This window comes from Saimiri boliviensis, chromosome 11, assembly GCF_048565385.1.
Source record: "Saimiri boliviensis isolate mSaiBol1 chromosome 11, mSaiBol1.pri, whole genome shotgun sequence".
NCBI lineage: Eukaryota > Metazoa > Chordata > Mammalia > Primates > Cebidae > Saimiri > Saimiri boliviensis.
In genome coordinates this window covers 94,807,143-94,826,129 of record NC_133459.1, presented here as the reverse complement: position 1 = coordinate 94,826,129, position 18,987 = coordinate 94,807,143, and the positions used below count along the sequence as shown (strand labels likewise).

At 42.6% G+C, this 18,987-nt stretch overlaps 1 protein-coding gene across 1 annotated transcript in view; it reads right to left on the bottom strand.

The window, feature by feature from the left end:
- Positions 1 to 2,276: 2,276 nt before the first annotated feature.
- Positions 2,277 to 18,987, bottom strand: part of VTCN1 (V-set domain containing T cell activation inhibitor 1) — a 60,663-nt gene continuing 43,952 nt past the window's right edge. Inside the window, exons 3-6 of the mRNA XM_003933526.4 lie at positions 14,963 to 15,310; positions 11,556 to 11,834; positions 6,250 to 6,419; positions 2,277 to 3,910 (exon numbers count right to left, since the gene is read on the bottom strand). Of these exons, the coding sequence (XP_003933575.1) occupies positions 6,295 to 6,419; positions 11,556 to 11,834; positions 14,963 to 15,310 (752 nt within the window). The 3' untranslated portion in view covers positions 2,277 to 3,910; positions 6,250 to 6,294. The remainder of the gene's footprint in view (positions 3,911 to 6,249; positions 6,420 to 11,555; positions 11,835 to 14,962; positions 15,311 to 18,987) is intronic.

Sequence of the window (18,987 nt, the reverse complement as noted above, 5' to 3'; positions counted from 1 at the left end):
GAGTCTCATTTAGCAAGCTGAGACTTGGCTGTTTCCAGGAGCACCTGCTGCCTGTCACTAGGCTGCCATCTTTATACTATCACCTGTCTCCCGTCCAGTCCCAGGTACCCTAGGTGTAAGGCCTGGACCCACCACTTGGATTATACATGGCTACCTTATCCACTTCATTAAGGTCGTATTAAGTACTATAAGGTTCTTGGATTTAATCTGTCAATACCTAAATAATTGTCCCTATAATGATACATGAATCGTTACAAATAAAGTTTGGTAACTGCAAATATAGAAAACTAGAGAGAAAGGAAGTGGTCCCAATCTATAGGCTAGATTAACTGAGCATAGCTTTTGGTTTATTCTAAGGAAAGGATATAAGACCAAAGTGTCATAAAGTTCTTAAAGGATTTTTTAGAGTGTGGGGTAAGGGATCTTTCCATTGAAACTACTGAGAATACTTCTTAGGCCAGGCAATTAGATTTGAACTGAAGAGGTAAGATAGAGCTGACGGTCAAAGCTATGACTTTGAGAAGAATCAGGCAATGTCATCATTAAAGGAGCCAATCTTCTAGTAGACAGGGGCTCCCGGAGTGGTAACTACAGAACCGCTGTTTCCAGGCTGCAAATCAATCGAACCGGCCCAGCAGGCGTTAGGAGTAAACAAGCCTTCCAGGGAATATCTACTTGATCCTCTTCCACAGAGCAAACTTCCAAGGGCTGCCTGGGTCCTCGTCCTTATTTTGCTATCATCATCAAGGGAGTCCAAGTGCACAGCAATGAAAGAAAAAATTGTGTGATTTTGTGCTAAAATGCATGTATAGACTAAAGAAAAGAGTCACATCACAGTGCGCTGGACCAGAAAGTGATAGCTTCATGAGGAAAGAAGAATTTTGGAGGAAGCTTGATGATGGGTAAAATTTAAAGAAAGATGGGAGGCAGCAAATGTATCCATACTTCTGAAATGTTTTAGCTTTCGGCACTTAGGTTTGAGCATCCCCAGATGTCCGTGGTATACCTCAACCTGGTCCTTGCAGTGGGCTGATGAGATAACATCTGTTGTCTAAGGTATCTACTGTGCATTCAGAGACAGGGCACCTGTTTCTGTGACTGTGTTTCTTTTCTCTGACGACTCCCATATTGAAACTCTGGGGAATGATTCCATGAGAGATGAAATAAGCCAAGGTTCGAAGGAGTGAACAGTTCAAGCACATAGTGATATAGTCAGAATTAGAGCAGCCCGATAGAAGCAGACTGGGAATTACAAGTTTCATTAACAGAACCAAAGCACTGACATATGCCACAGGGCAGAAGCCTTATTTTGTTATAATGACCCCTGCACACTCCGCTCCCCCGGTTAACAATGCACAGATTGAGGTCATTGTGCCCTTCCAACCTGAAGATCCTGATAGCCCATACTTCACCTGCAAGTTCAACTTGTCTGTTCCCTCCAACATGTCAACACTTCTGCAATGTTTTCACCTTTGGCACCTCGGTTTGAACATCCCCAGATGTCCGTGTTGTGCCTCAAAATCTGGTCCTTGCAGTTGGGCTGATATGACACATCTGTTGTCTAATGTATCTACTGTGTGCTCATGGACAAAGCCAAATGATTAACCTGGGCCGGGATTGTGTATGCTTTCAGAGTTTGCTTCCTCAGTTTGGTTCAGCGTTGATCTTTTCTTGCAGAAGGCCTGTATTGGGACCAAACTGGGAACACAACAGGGCAAACTTGGTCTAAATATCCCCTGGAAATTTGCCATTTGGCAATTGAATTTTCTGTAGATTACATCTCTCTACCAATTACCGGTGTGACTTTTAGAACGTTATAAAATCTGAGCATAGCCAGTTACATTTGTTTCACCCTGAGCCTCTGGGTCTTTATTTGAAAAATTAAAGGACTAGAAAAGATGACTTTGAGTTTCTTAACAGCTCTAACATTTGAGAATTTAATGACTTCTCAGTAGTGAAAGTCAGATTTCTTGACACTAATCAGTTGTCGACCTATATGTATTCTACATTTATCGGCCTGAAGCCCATTGCCACTAGTATTTCCTGAGATGAAAATGTGCGAGGTTGTATAAGCCCAGTGGAATTTCACAAAGAAACTAGACCCAGCCACCTAGCCACACTCAGTCTTATAATTCCTCGCATTCATTTACCCATTCACTCAACAAACATTTATTGAAGGCCTGCTATGTGCTAGGTACTCATCTTTAGAACTGTTCTATGGCGTTTTAGTCTGTCTTCCCTTTCACTCACTTTCTTCCACAAACCAGGCAGACAACGGTGTAGGAAATGTGTATTTAATCATTCTCTTGAACGATCAGAACTCTAAACACAGTTTTCTATAACAAAATGGAATACAGTCATGGTGGCTCCAGGAACCAGGAAGGCAGTGGTTAACACAGGAAAAGTGTGGGAAGGGGGCTGGAAACCAACCATTATTTCCATCAGAGCTTCATTCCCCAAGGCCTCTATTCAAACAGTCATTGTCCCTGCTTTCAAAAGTCTCTGTGTACTTCATGGAAGGTACATGTCTGTTGCCTTCATGTGAATCGTGGCCAGGCAGGGTCTGGAGATCTAAATTCAGAGTAAGAAAAGCTGAGCTAGAACGCAGGCAGCTCTCTTACAGAACTTGGCCGGTAGGGTAGAATGAAGGGAAAGGAACTCAGACGCTCAACAAGCTGAAGATAATCCCATCAGGCATTTCCCACAGGCCTTGACAACTCTGTTCTCTGAGAGATGTTATCCGGGTGCATGCTAGAGTTCACAGGGGTTCTCTGTGCTGAGGCAGCAGCCAAAGAGACAGATGCTTCTCTCCCAATGACTAATGTGAGGAAGCAGACAGATTTGTTTGTTCACCTCTTTCTAGGCCTTTTCTACTCTGAACCAGGGTTTCTTAGCCCTGACACAGCTGACCCTTGGGACTGGGTAATTGTGACGGGGAGACGTCCTGTACATGGTAGGGGGTTGAGCAGCGTCTCTAGCCTCTATCCACTGGCTGCTGGCCGCACTGTCTCCTCCTCCACCCCCTCACTGTGGCAACCGAAACTGTCTTCAGACATCCCCCTGAGGATGGGGAGCGAAATCACCCCAGTTGAGTTCCACTTCTCTAGATGCTATTGAAAACGGAGGTCTTAGCTGTCCACGCAGGGTGGAAAGGAGAAGCCTCAGAGCTTTTGGTGACGTAATGCCACAGAGCCAAGGCGAAAGGTCCTTCCCTGGACCCTTCATGGATGAACATCATCTGAGAAATAAACCCGCCTTTGTTTGTTTAAAAAGAAGGTGTTGAGTTTATTTGTAAAATCGGTGGCACCGACTAGTTAGGCTAAAATTATGATCATTTTTCTTATCTGTGGCATTTGTGAGTTGGGAAGAGAAGCTGAGGCACCTTTGGAAGCACCATAAAAAGTGAATCATTTGACCCATTACTAAAATGCAGCTGCCCTGGAGTTGCGAAGTGGCAGTCAATGAGCCGCGTCTTAGAGTATACACTGCAGCTGAATTTGTGGAATAAAAGATGTGGATACCTTGGGATAGAGGTTTTCCAGGAGCTTCCTCAGAGCAACGTGATAGCACATATAATTAAAAATCCAGAGACAAAGGACATCACTGTCCTATCCTCTCGCTCCCCGGTTGATAGGTAGGGGAGGTCCCTGAGATCCAGGGATGCACTTGCCTCCATGTGCACTTTACTTATGACTCTTAACACACTTGTCTAGTCCAGATGAAATATTTTCCCAACTTCTAATACGCCTTTGAAGGTAGATGTATCTTGTTCATATTGGAGACTTCTGCTTTCGGTTTCATTTTGTTTCTTGTTCTTGTTTGTTCACGCCAGACTTCTAGATATGAATTCATATCCTCCCAGAAAGATAAAACTAGGTCATATCTGGTGGCAAAATCATTCTGCAGATCCCTGGGATTGTGGAAATAACAGCAATAAGATACCATGAGAGCCATTCACAAAACACTTACTGAGAACTGAGAGCTTCACTGCCACTTGGATCTCTTACTTAGAGAGGGGCTTCCTTTCTGGTATTTTGATGTTGTTCTATTGAGGCCACAGGGTCTCATGGGTTGCTGGGGAAAAGAAGAAGGCTTGAATCTCTCCCGAAGGAAGTATCATCCCAGTGGCACCCTCAAGGAAGAGAAGAGATGTGTCCTCAGAGTAAATGAGAATTGAGAGGAGTCTGGGCCAGCTTCTGAACAGAGGTGGAAATGTGGCTTCTGCCTCATTCCCAACCAGGGACTGTGTGTGGCCTCAAATGCCATGATCCATTATAATGTGTGTCTCCAATGATGATACATTCATTTACCTTTATTTATTTATTTATTATTTTTTTGATAAAAGGTCTCACTCAGTTGCTCAGGCTGGAGTGCAGTGGTATAAACATGGCTCACTGCAGCCTCGACCTCCTGGGCTCTAGAAATCCTTCCACCTCAGACTCCAGAGTAGCTGGGATCACAGGTGCACACCACCATGCCTGGCTTATTTTTAAATTTTTTTGTAGAGGTGAGGGTATCACCATATTGCCCAGGCTGGTCTTAAACTCCTGGGCTCAGGCAATCCTCCCATCCTGGCCTCTCAAAGTGCTGAGGTTACAAAGTGCAAGCTGTGGTTCTCAGCCTTACTCATTTACTTTAAAAATCTACTTGATTTACGGTTATTCCTCTGTGGTGCCCAGGAGAAATAGGTGGACTGCAGCTAACTGGGTAATTGTAGATAAGCCTACGTGTGCTACATGTGAACATCATCCATTAGATGCATGACATGGCTTTTTTTTTAAGCTGTAAATTATTACTCTAAGGGAATACAAGGTAAAAATGAGTCAGCTGTGCTATCTAGGTTATGTTGTTTAGTTGCAGGTTATTAAAAACTCATTTGCAGTGTTGTGGGGAATCAAGGAAAGAAAAAAGTGTTTTTTCCTCCACTAGTGAGATCCCCAAGGGACAGTTTCCTTAGGGAAATCTCTGCTGAAAAATGAGGAGGATCGGAAATGAGGAAACTGGCGGGTTTCTTTACAAAGAATCTCCTTTGTGCACTGCACTATAGTGAAGGCTCAGAGAACAAGAGAAAGAATGAAAAGAAGCAGATCAACAGATCTTTACCTGCCTCTGAGGACCTAGCAATATAGGCAGAGAATACCTGTGTCCTAGAGAGTGTAAGATGTATATCAATCATACATGCATGCCAAGAGGATGTAAAATACAGAGACCCTTGAGAAGGCGAGCTATCAGCTAGGAAGCACTTTCCTAAAATGGATAAAGGAAATAGTGGGTATAAATTGCCATAGAGCAGAGGAGATTTCCAGGAAAAGACAGTGAGAGAGGGAGCAAGACCAGAGAGTAATGGTAGGTAGCAGCTAGTGGTAGGCAGTAGTGATGGTCGGTAGCAGTGGGTAGGTATGTTTGTGTGACTTCAACTTTGACATAGTAATGTCCAGAGAGTCACTGTAGGCTCTGGAGCAAAGGAATGCCATGATGAAATCGTGTTTCAGAATACTTCCATTCTGACACCGTGTTTCCTATCGGCTGAAATAGGGAAAGGAAGGACCAGGTATCGAGTTTCAAAACCAGTCTGGGTGCGAGATGATGAAGGCTAGATTAGGGCCAATCTGAGAGACAACACGGGAAAATGTGATAGGTGGGGGTTGATAACAAATTGACCTGAGGGACAGAGGAGAGCTCTGAGGCTGTCAACTTGGAGGCTTGGTGGGGATGCCGCTGAGTAATATGGGAGTGTCAACTGAAACTTCATGATCTCAGCTTTATACACATTTCATATGCAGAAGGATACTCAGAAGGAAATATCCTAACAGTAATTGGAGCCAGAGGACCGAAGTGAGAAGGAAATCTCAGCAGGAGGGCTAGTTGGTGAGTCATCTGACAACTCTCCTGTCCACAGGGACCTTCTGGAGGGGAGGGGAGGGGCCACTTATGTGAACGATGATATGCATGTCATTATTATAGTCAGGGTTAATATCTCTCTTCAATAAGTTATTTTGCCTTCATGGATGTCTGAGTAACTTAAAATGTATTCGAATTTACACAAATACTTGAATTGTATGGAGTTATTTTTCCTATGGGTCTGTCGATGAGGTCTATGCTGTTTGATGACTTAACAAATGCTTACCTTTCTCAGTGCTAGTGGAAATAATGTCACAGCCCTGATGTCATTGAATGTTTCTTTCTATGGCCGTGCTGAAGGGTACCCAACTCTCGTTAGAGCACAAGCACCTGTAGAACGGATCTCACCTGCTGGAACAATGACTTTGCATGCTTTTTTGTGGCCGACACACATTATTTTAGCATCAGGTAAGGGGCTAGAGGCAGAAGTGCCCAGCTGATGGCAGAGAAAGAAGAGACACACAGAGAAGCCTTCGAGTTCAGCAGCTGTAGGTGACTCCGCCTTTTGATCTCAGATTCTGTGAAGGGAGAGAAAAAGTTTAGGGTCATGTAAGGGAAGCTGGATGTCTTCTTCACATGACTGACTAGCAAAGAAAAGCACCTGAAAAACAGAACAAGTTGTTCCTAATGCGGGCAATTTTTTACCTCTTTACTCACCTTTCCATAACTGGCTTAAAAGTGTACAGCTTTCCCTTTCTTCAAAGAAAATTCCTTTCGGGCAGGCCATGGTGGCTCACGCCTATAATCCCAGCACTTTGGGAGGCCGAGACGGCAGATCAAGTGGTCAGGAGGTCAAGACCATCCTGACCAATATGGTGAAGCCCCATCTCTGCTAAAAATACAAAGGTTATCTGAGCATAGTGGCAAGTGCCTGTAGTCCCAGCTACTCAAGAGGCTGAGGCACAGGAATCACTTGAACCTGGGAGGCGGAGGTTGGAGTGAGCCGAGATTGAGTCACTCACTGTACTCCAGTCTGGGCAACAGAGGAGACTGTTTCACCTCCCCCCGCAAAAAAATCCACTCTATGGTCCACTCCATTGAGCACTCAGCCAAATGAAAAACTATACCAATCGAGAGATTGTTATTGGTTACCAAATAAAGAATAGGCTAAATGAACAGTCATGGCCAGTTCTTGGCTTGAAACGCATTTTTCCTCTGGGCAGTAATCTTTACAGCATCGATGTCATTACATTCGCTTTCCTCACACCAATATACAGTGTCTGGGAAGTATTATTCTCGTTCTGAAGTAGAGAAAGGTAGATGTAAAGAAATAAAATAATATTTCTTTTGCTCGATTTCCTCCCTACATGATCCTATCTCTTTTATTTCATTTCAGCTCTGTCACTTAACCAGCTGTGTGACTTTAAGCAAACCACTCAATATATGTGCTCCAGTTTCTTCATCTATAAATAGGGCTAAAATACTAATAACCTACTTCATAGGGTTCTTATGAGGATTAATGAGTTAATGCATGCAAAGCACTTAGAACAGTATCTGGTCCGTAATAAGCACTCAGTAAGTATTGGCTGTAAAAACAACAATAAAACCGACATCACTCAAGCCTAATGAACATCACTTTCATGCTGGTAATTGCCAAGTCTACCTCCTTAGCTTGAACTCTGTCCTGAGTTACACATCTAGATTTCCAGTTGCTACTAGATATGTCATTTAGAAACATAATCATTCAGTAAATATTTCTGAGTACCTATTATTGGGGTTCAAAGGAGTCCAATAAATAACAGCTCCTTCCCCACCTTAGTTCTGAACCAATTAAAGAGAAGGAAAAAAATATAAGGCAACTGGAAGATCAAAATATCATCTTCAGTGCTGAAAATCTGTTAGTAGAGAATGAGGCTTTGTAGGCAGGCAAGTGGGGTACAGCCTAGACTTTCCACTGTCAGACAGAACCAGATTGGCGTGAGTTTCCTGCAGAAGCAGATTCTACCCCTGAACAACTGATGGCATGGAGGAGCATAGCAGAAAGTACAGAAGCTTTCTGAGAGACAGCAAAAATAAAAAAAAAGAAGGAGCTGCTTATGTCCAGTGGCTGCTATTATACTCCTCAATCAGACAAATGAATTCCTCATTCTCTGGGGAAGAGTGAAAGAGGGAGGAAGAGAGAGGCTACAATGATTACACCAGTGGGGATACCTTCTCATAAAAGGAAATATATGGAGGAAGGGTGTGGCATTCTCCCCAGAACCTATCACAAGCTGGGTATTGCGCTAAGCACTGGGCATCTCTATCTGCATACACCATGGGCATTTTAAACCCGACATCTCTAAAACCCTCCTGTACTCCCCACATATGTTGTGGGGCTTGTGTGTGTGTGTGTGTGTGTGTGTGTGTGTGTGTGTGTGTGTGTTGTTTATTTTTTTCTGGTCGCATCACCAACCTTCTAAGTATTCTGGGTAGAAATGGCAAACCCATTTTAACTTGTGACTTCTCTTGACTTTCACAATTGCATCACCAAGGCCTGTATCTTATTTTGTTTGAGCAACTTGTGATTCTTCCCCCTTTGCTTTCCTGATTGCCTCTGCCCCAGTTAATACTCTCATAATTTCTCCCCCAGGCCATTACTGTAAGCTCCTGACTTCATGTCTTCCCATTTTATCCAAACCATTTATTTCTTCTTCAAAACCCAGCCTGAACTCTGCCTTATCTGTGAATCCACTTCAGTCATAATTAACAACTCTTTCCCATAGGTACTAAATCTACATTGTGATTAACTTCTCTTTTGATACTCAAGCTGTTCATTTCAGCATCTCAGGGGGCTTAAAAAAGTACTCTGAACATACTTGGCACACAATAGATACTTGTTAAACGAATGACCTAAATTAGCGGTATAGTCAGAGAACACAGGATGTATTTAAATGGAGCACCTACTTTGTGTATAGCAATAAGAAATTCTGCTCTTTTCTTAATTTTGAGCTACTAAAAGTTGTATTTTGTCCTAGACTGAAACTTCTAACACTTATGTTGATATCCAACAAACATGTAAAGAAAAAAGATTCCTTCATTGAATAAAAGATGTGCTCAATGTCTATGTCTTGTTCGGTTATGGCCCTCACTACTAGAAGACCTTATTTACACAGGAGCTTTTTACTGAGATCTGGACTGAGATACTGTGGTCAGCACCCATTGTTTTAAATGACCAATACTTCAGTCTTCTTTCTGGGAAGGCCTTTCATCAGATACTGCCTCATTGCCCTAGATATGGGCAGCTGACCCAAGGTGAGTCAAAGGCTGAGGCAGGAGAATTGCCTGAACCCAGGAGGCGGAGGTTGCAGTGAGCCGAGATCGCGCCATTGCACTCCAGCCTGGGTAATAAGAGCGAAACTCCATCTCAAAAAAAAAAAAAAAAGAAAAGAAATGAAGAATGAGACTGACGGACGAGGTTCAGATTCGTCATTCTCTTGAGTAAAAGAGATTTTAAAATATAGGAATGCTTGGCGATCGTATCTTGCCATGTGGACTAAAGCAAGAGAGAGTAAAGAAAGAATTAAGTAGAAATGAGAGACAAAGAATCCAATGGAATTTATGTTCCTGATTCCAGCTGTTCCTGAGGTCAACTGCACTTCCTGTCTTTGGTTCCACAACATTCTTCATACATTTTCCTTTTAGCCTCAGTTGATTTATACTGGTTTTCTGTTACAGGCCACTAAGAGTCCTAACCAGGAGGTGTCGCCAGTTTGTTCCTCAGATGGTGCAAGAGCTCTCGCTCACATATACATAATTTTAAAATTAGATATTTTTAAAAATTGCAGTAAAAAAAACAACAAAATTTCCCATATTAACCATTTTAAGTGTACAATTCAGTACTGTTAAGTATATCCACATTGTCATAAAACAGATCATTAGAACTTTTTCATTTTGCAAATCTGAAACTCTATGCTCATTGAACAAAAACCTCTTTCTCCTTCAACTCCTCTACCCTGGCACCTGCTAACCACCATTCTACTTTCTGTTTCTGTGAGTTTGACTGCTTTAGGTACCTTGTTTAAATTATAAAGTATTTGTCTTTTTGTGACTGGCTTATTTCACGTAGCATAACGTCCTGAAAGTTCATTCTTGCTGTAGCATAAAATAGTATTTCCTTCCTTTATGAGCCCGAATTGTATTCTATTGTATGTGTATACCATATTTTATTTATCTAGTCATCTACTGATGGACATTTTGGGTTGATTCTACCTCTTGACTTTTGTGAATTGTGCCACTGTGAACATGGCTGTGCAAATATCTCATGCAGACTCTGAATTCTTCTGGAGACATACCCAGAAGTAGGACTGTTAAATCATATGGTAGCTCTGGTGTTTACTGTTTTGATAACACTTTATACTATTTTCTCTAGCAGTTGCTCCATTTCACACTCCCACCAACAGTGCATGAGAGTTCCAGTTTTTCCACATCCTCACCAACATGTTATTTTCTTTTTTTGTTTTATTTTGTTTTGTTTTTCGAGGAGCCACCCTAATGGGCAGTAGGTGATATCTCATTGTGGTTTTGGTCTGCATTTCTCCAATGGTTAGTGTTGTTGAACATCTTCTCATATGCTTTTAGGCTCTTTTTATCTCATCTTGGTTAAATGTCTCTTCAAGTGCTTTGCCCATTTTTAAATGAGATTATTTGATTTTTGTTGTTGTTGAATTGCAGGAGTTCATATATTCTGGATTTAAACCCCTTATTTAGAGAAATGATTTATAAATATTTTCTTCCATTCCATAGGTTGCTTTTTTATGTGTGTGTGTATAATTTATTTTTTAAGTTGATGGATCAGACGTGTAGATAATTTTGGTTTCATATGTATAATTTTAAATGAAAAAATCATAAGAATATGATTTACTCAGTTAGATTCAGCAATCATTTATGGGGTACTTATAATGTGTAAGGTATTTTGTGCCCAACGCTAGGCTTGATTCAAACAGCAGCCTCCTGACAAACTCCTTTCACCACAGTTTGAATCCAATTTAGCCCCAGGAACGATGGTTTTAAAAGTCAAAATTCAGTCTATGCATTTTCCTGATGCTAGCTCAACCTAAGGTTTTGTATGCACTAAAGCACTGTGGGATGACTAGGTGGTTGGGTCTTCTCAGCCAGTTCTCAGCTAGGGTACTGGGAGACCACTTCCATCTAGGGGATTCAGATTAATCCCGAGCCAATATCAATGGGATCATGAGTCAGTCCCATGAGGGATGAATACAACTAAGTCAGAGTTCAGACTTTCAGTCTTCAGACCCACAGCCTTCTCAGAGGCAGGGTGGAAGCAAACCTTGGTTTCCAGCCTAAGTTCTGGAGGGCTTGAAGTCCAGCTGAACATATCAAAGGTGTCAAGTAATTAATTATCACTTCCCCACTGCTAGACCAAAGTAGTCCTGCTGAGTTACACAGAGCCTCAGAATCCTAAACACTGTTCTCCAGACAACCAGTCAACAAAACCTAACTGCTGTCTTTGACCTATATGCCAAACATATTGCTTTGTGTTGGGCTTTCTCTTATGTAATACAATCTCAACTGGCATTGAGTGATCAAAGTCTTAGTGAAGATGATGCTAGAGATTTCTGTGCCTTGGTAGATCTCTATTAATGAAATTGAATTTTAATTTAGATTTTACTCTTTCCCTAGTAAATCCATATAGGAGGCATGGAGAAACGCACCTGTCACTTTGATATCCCCTGTTGCTTTGGCAATGTCATTTTCAATCATACAGGAGTATGTGTTGTTGATCGTAGCATTGTAGAGCACAGACACAACCTTCATGGTCACATTCTCAGAGTTGAGCTCAAAGCTGGTATTGGAGACTTCTGAGAAGTTGGCTCCCTGGTCCACTTGAGATGCCCAGACCACTGTGGGCTGGGGGAACCATCGGGGAGCCTCACACCGCAAGGTCTCTGAGCTGGCATTATAGTCCACATTCACCTCCGGCATGCTGAAGGCTGCAGGGTCAAAGGTCAAAAGGGCAGATGTCAAGGTCAGACACAAAGACAATACAGGCTTTGAAGTGCCAGGTCTTAAAAACGCAGTCATTTTTTACCATTGAAGCTACTCAGTGCTTTCCCAGAGGTCCGTCTGTGTACGGCCCATTGTACTGTAGGTGTGAATAATTCTTTGCTCACAGTATTGCTATACATCACAACCCTTTGGGCAACATTGCAAATCCCAAGGACCTAAATTCTAGGTATATTATTGTCACAATAGATAATTTTCTCCAAGTAAGAGGAACTTCAGTGGTCATAAAAAAGCTTATCCCTTGGGAAATCAGGCATTTTCCTAGAGATCTGTGAAGCTTCTGGATTTTATGTATTTTTCTCCCTGGAGGATAAACTTAGGGTGGGGAGGGAGAAGGAGAAAGAAGAAACAAACAGCATTCATCTGTCACCCACAGAAATTCCATCCACGACCTTTGTCATCACAGAGATTTGGAGTGTGCTTGGGTAAAGACTGTCCAGGTCTGGTATCCAGGGATAGAAATAGACATTTGTTTTTCTCCAAGGTAATTCTCCCCACTGGAGAGGTAACTGCATTTTGAAATTAAGACTTAGCTTCCCACTGCATCCAGGCAGAGAGACACTTATGGAAACATGTTAAAGCCTGGACTTTTTATGGGGCCAAAATGGCAAAACATAATTTATTAATTTACTTAATGTCTTCCTTTACCTGGGACTGAGCTGGTGCTGAGTAAGCAGTATATGGAAAGCCCTTGCCTAACCCTGAGGAGTCTATTATCTAGCAGGGAGGCAAGTCTCACATGCTGGGAGCAGGCAGGGAACACGCTCTTGGGAGATGAGGTGGGAAACTAAGTTTACATAACAATGAACCACCATTCATTGTGGGCAGACTCTGTGGGCAGTACCGTATTCCAGACCTTATTTAATTTGATCCTCACAACACTCCTGTGAATATGGTAATCCCCATTTAAAAAAATCAACTTCTAATTTTGAAATTACTTAGATGTAAAAAAGTTGCATAGAAGGTGTAGAGTTCTTGCGTAGGTCTCACCCAGTTTCTTCTAATGTTAACATCGTAAATAAGCAGCGTGCATTAGTCAAAACTGAAAAACTGTCATTGGTACGTTACTATCAACTAAATTCCAGATGCGATTTGTAGTTCAACAGTTTCCCCACTAGCGTTCTTTTTCTGTTCCAGGATTCCATCCAGAACACCCCCATGCTTTTAGTTATCATGTCCTCGGAGGTTCTTCTGATCTGTCACGTTTTCCGAGTTTTTCTGTATATTCCATGACTTTGACAGTTTTGCGGAGTACTTACTGGTTAGGTATTTTGTCGGATGGGTCTCTGACGGAATTAGTCTGATGTTTTCCTCATGATTAGACTGAGGTTATAGGTTTTGGAGAGGAAGAGCATAGGAGGTAAAGAGCCCTTCTCATCACATCATATCAGAAGGTACATGCTGTTAACATGACTTATTAATGATGTTAAGCTGGATCACCTGGCTGAAGCAGTTTGCTGGATTTCTTTGGAAGCTGGCTTCATTAAGTCCAATATACCCTGAGTTGGGTGGGGAAGGTTTTAAGTTCCACTTTCTGGAGGGGAAGAGATCTAAATAAATTATTTGGAATCATCTGTAGGGGGAATTGGTTTCATATCCTTCGTTTCTTTAAATAAGTATGAAATCATGTTAACAGCATGTTAAAACATGACTTCATATTTAAAGAAACGAAGAATTCAATACTAGGTTATTTATTTTGTTGCTTAAATCGTTCCAGCTTTGCCATTGGAAGCTCTTTCAATTGGCTTCAGTATCTCTTTGACATGACTCCTTTTTTTTTTTTTTTCCTTAAGAGAGAGTTTTGTTCTTCTTGCCCAGGCTGCAGTGCAATGGCGCAATCTCAGCTCACCGCAATCTCTGCCTCCTGGGTTCAAGCGATTCTCCTGCCTCAGTCTCCTGAGTAGATGGGATTACAGGCATGTGTCAGCCACCACACCTAGCTAGTTTTGTATTTTTAGTAGAGACAGGGTTTCTCCATGTTGGTCAGGCTGGTCTCCAACTCCCGATCTCAGGTGATCTGACAGCCCCGGCCTCCCAAAGTGCTGGGATTACAGGCATGACCCACTGTGCCTGGGCGATATGACCCCATTTTATGATGAACTGAGACTTGCAGAGATTGCTTTTCCCAGGTCACTGTATTTACACAGGTCTGATTCTAGATCTGAGCTTTGAATCATTGCACACACATGTTACGAGGTGTGCAAAAAAGGCCTGTGCAGACCAGCTTAGGCTGATAGGGCCCGGTTTCTGCCTATCCTTCCAGGCTACCTCAAATGCCAGCTTCTCCAGGGGATTTCCCATCCCTCCCTTCCTATGCATTTGAATTGTATCTCTCTCTTCCTCTGAATCACTCTATTTATATGTATCTTAAACCATTTAATAAACTTTACTAAGTATTACCATTTTCAGACATTTATTATCTCTGTTCTGACCCTTAACTCTGTGAGATCTATGCTACAAGGCTCTGCAAGGTTAGGGGAATCTGTTTAATCATCTTTGTGCTCCTTGCAGTATCTGAGTCCCTGGTATATAAATTCAGAAACATATGTTAAGTTGGGTTGGCAAGAAGGGATGGATTTCATTGTTGCAGGGGAAGGGGAATTGGTGAGTTTATAGGACAACACTATTTTTGTTTGGGTTAGTTCCCTTTGAACTTCTAAAATGCACCCACTGTCATGAGTCTCTGGAGGTACTGATTTTAGGATGGGGCTTGGGCCCACTTAGCATGGAAATGTCCCAGGCTAGACTGCTCTTCTTTTCGTACCAGGGGCTACCATTAAAGAGACTACATTTATTTTGTTGAATAGCGAATACACCTGGAAATTCAGAAGCAGCGAGAACCCAGAACAAAAGATTTTTATGGCCTCTCTTCTAGTTGGCTACTTTTGGGGTTGCTGTGGGTCTGGCCATAACATGGTAAAAATAGCTGCTAACAGAATTACAAGCGCCATTGTCTGATATTGGTCACAACATGGTATTTCATCAGCAACTCATAATCTTTAGCCTCAAATATCTTTCAGTGCTTTAAAAAAATCTCTCTCCAAAAGTAACTCACCTCCAGTTTTATACTCAAGGTTAGCATTCCCCTTGCCTTTAGAAGTGATGATATAACATTTGTAGGTGCCAGCATCTGTGAGTTGCACGTTTTTCAGCCGCAGAGAGGCATTGCCAACTATCACTTGATCAGCGAACACTGCTGTCCGGCCTCTGAACATTTCATCCTGCTCCGACAGCTCATCTTTGCCTTCTTTGAACTCATGGACCAAACCTATAACACCTTCCTTCAGCCATTGTATGACGATATCAGAAAGCTTGATGTCAGGTTCAAAAGTGCAGCTCAGGATTCCATCTTCCCCAATGTTCCCAGCTGAGGTGAGAGTAGTGACTGTGATGGAGTGTCTCCCTGCAATTCAGGAAGCAAGGATCAATGCTAAGGGAAGCCTTGAACTTCTACAACCAAACCCTTCATGACTGAAAGCCAGACAGAAAATTCTGTGATAAATTAAAAATAGAAGAACATGAGAGGCATTAAGAAAAAGGAGACAAGAAGAGAAAGAGCAGGAAGATAATCATTTTGATGTATATAGCAGATCTGTCATCTATAACAGCTTATGTAAGACCATGTAACCCAAACCTTGAGAATATATTGGACTTGGGGTTTGAAGATGAAAATTAAAGTCTTGGCTTTGTCACATAATAGCCACGTAACCTTCAATAAGTCATGTAACGTCTTTGGATCTTAGAAAACTGGAAGTAACAATATCTTACCTACCGTATTAGTCCATTTTCACACTGCGGATAAAGATATACCTGAGACTGGGAAGAAAAGGAGGTTTAATTGGACTGAGAATTTTACATGGCTGGGGAGGCCTCAGAATCATGGTGGGAGGTGAAAGGTACTTCTTACATGGTGGCAGCAAGAGAAAAATGAGAACGATGCAAAAGCAGAAACCCCCGATAAACCCCTCAGATCTCATGAGCATTATTCACTATCATGACAACAATATGGAGGAAATTGCCCCCATGACTCAAATTACCTCCCACTGGGTCCCTCCCACACACATGGGAATTATGAGAGTACAATTCAAGATGAGATTTGGGTGGGACACAGAGCCAAACCATATTATTCTGCCCCGGCCCCACCAAATCTCATGTTCTCACGTTTCAAAACCAATCATGCCTTCCCAGCATTCCCCCAGAGTTATAACTCATTTCAGCATTATTCCAAAAGTCCATAGTCCAAAGTCTCATCTGACACGAGGCAAGTCCTTCCACCTATGAGCCTGTAAAATCAAAAGCAAGCTAGTTACTTCCTAGCAACAATGGGGGCGTAGGCATTGGGTAAATATAGCTGTTCCAAATGGGAGAAATTGGCCAAAACAAAGTAGTTACAGGGTCTGTGCAAGTCCAAAATTTTAAAGCTCCAAAATGATCTCCTTTGACCCCAGGTCTCACATCCAGGTCATGCTGATGCAAGAGGTGGGTTATCATGGTCTTGGGCGCTTCACCGCTGTGGCTTTGCAGAGTACAGCCTCCCTCCTGGCTGCTTTCACAGGCTAGCATTGAGTGCCTGCGGCTTTTCCAGGTGAACAGTGCAAGCTCTCAGTGAATCTACCATTCTGGAGTCTGGAGGATGGTGGCCCTCTTCTCACAGCTTCACTGGGCAGTGCCCCAGTAGGGACTCTGTGTGGGTGCTCCGACCTCAAATCTTCCTTCTGCACTGCCCTAGCAGAAGTTCTCCATGAGACTCCATTCCTGCAGCAAACCTCTGCCTGGGCATCCAGGCATTTCCCTACATCTTCTGAAATCTAGACGGAGGCTCCCAAACCCCAGTTCTTGACTTCTGTGTCCTCACAGGCTCAACACCACATGGAAGCTGCCAAGGCTTGGGGCTTGCACTCTCTGAAGCCACGGCCTGAGCCCCTTTTGGCCACAGCTGCCGCAGCTGGGATACAGGGTACCAAGTCCCTAGGTGGCATAGGGACCTTCCTGGCCCACGAAACTATTTTCTCCTAGGCTTCCAGGCCTGTGATGGGAGGGGCTGCCATGAAGACCTCTGACCTGACCTGGAGACATTTTCCCCATTGTCTGAGGATCAGCATTTGGCCCCTTGTGACTTTTGCGAATTTCTGCAGCCAGCTTGAATTTCTCCTAAAAACAATGGGTTTTTCTTTTCTATCACATAGTCAGGCTGCAAATTTTCTGAACTTTTATGCTCTGCTTCCCTGATAAAACTGAATATGTTTAACAGTACCCAAGTTACCTCTTGACTGCTTTGCTGCTTAGAAATTTCTTCTACTAGATACCCCAAATAATCTCTCTCAAGTTCAAAGTTCCACAAATCTCTATGGCAGGGGCAAAATGCCACCAGTCTCTTTGTTAAAACACAAAAAGAGTCACTTCTGCTCCAATTCCGAACAAGTTCCTCATCTCCATCTGAGACCATCTCAGCCTGGACCTTATTGTCCATATCTCTATCAGCATTTTAGGTAAAGCCATTCAACAAGTCTCTAGGAAGTTCCAAAGCTTCCCACATTTTCCTGTCTTCTTCTGAGCCCTCCAAACTGTTCCAGCCTCTGCCTGTTACCCGGCTCCAAAGTCACTTTCACATTTTCAGGTATCTTTTCAGCAGCGCCCCACTCTATCGGTACCAATTTACTGTATTAGTCCATTTTCATGCTGCTGATAAAGACATACCCAAGACTGGGAAGAAAAAGAGGTTTCAGTGGACTTACAGTTTCACATGGCTGGGGAGGCCTCAGAAACATGTGGGAGGTGAAAGGCACTTCTTACATGGTGGTGGCAAGAGAAATGAGAAAGATGCAAAAGCAGAAATCCCTGATAAAACCATAAGATCCTGTGAGACTTATTTACTACTGTGAGAACAGTATGGGGGAAACCACCCCTACAACTCAATTATCTCCCACCTCGTGCCTCCCACAACACATGGGAATTACAGGAGTACAATTCAAGATGAGATTTGGGTGGGGACACAGAGTCAAACTATATCATCTACTTTAAAGGATTCTGTGAGGCTCAAGTCAAATGGATATTAACTTGATTTGCAAACTGTAATTACACATATGAGCTACTGTTATTCTCCGTTAACCGGAAGTGGCACAGAAGTGAAATCTCATGTCAACTAAACGTGGCTAGTCATTCTGAAGAATGCTGAATTCTCAAGTGCTGTTACTTTTATTTCTATTTGAATGATGAAGAAACTAAGGCATTAAGAAAATAAGTGATTTGATCAAGTTTACAGTGTATAGTGAAGAACTGTATTTAATTTGATTGATTTTTGGTTTAAGATAAAAGCCACCCTCTCCTCTCTAAACATACCACCAGTAGAAATATGATGTACCAGTTGTATCCAACTGTGTCTTCCTCTCACAGCCAGCCTGCAGCCCACCCAGTCAGGAAAGGATCAATCAGCTGTTCACTGTGCTCTGAAGGCTGCTGACTGAGGACACCGGGTGATGTAATTAACGGAATCTTCTTGTGAGGCTCTTTCTGTGGCCTAAATATGAAGCTAAGGGCAGGATGGCCTTGGAGCCTAAGAGGAGATTGGAAGAGACACAACGAAGTATGGGGGAGAGACCATGGGACAGAAAAATGGAAAGTCTTCCGTCCCCAGAGCTGTGTTGGATCCTGGTGGTGGTAGGGTCTAGTTCCCGTCCTAATCTTTGCATATCTTTTAAACAAACATCTGATATTAAAGTGGCCTATACAAGTCTCTCTTTCCTACAGCTGCAAAAGCCCAACATAATGGGTCCTGAGTACTTCTTACCTGGACTTTTTAGCTTCTTTATTGGTATTTCTAGGTATTTCTACCTTTCATCTTTGCCTCCATCCAATCCATTTTACATGCATTAATCCTACAGATAGACTTTCTTATAGTGCCATTTGAACATGTCTGTTTTCTCATCAATCGCCTTTCAGGGCTCCTAAGAGCTGTGGAATGAATTTCAGATTTTTCCAGCCTGGCCTTCAAAGCCAAACACTGCCTGGTACAGAGTAAATGCTCCATACGTATTCGCTCTTATTGCTATCTTTGCAGCCTTATGTCCAACTACCTCCTTT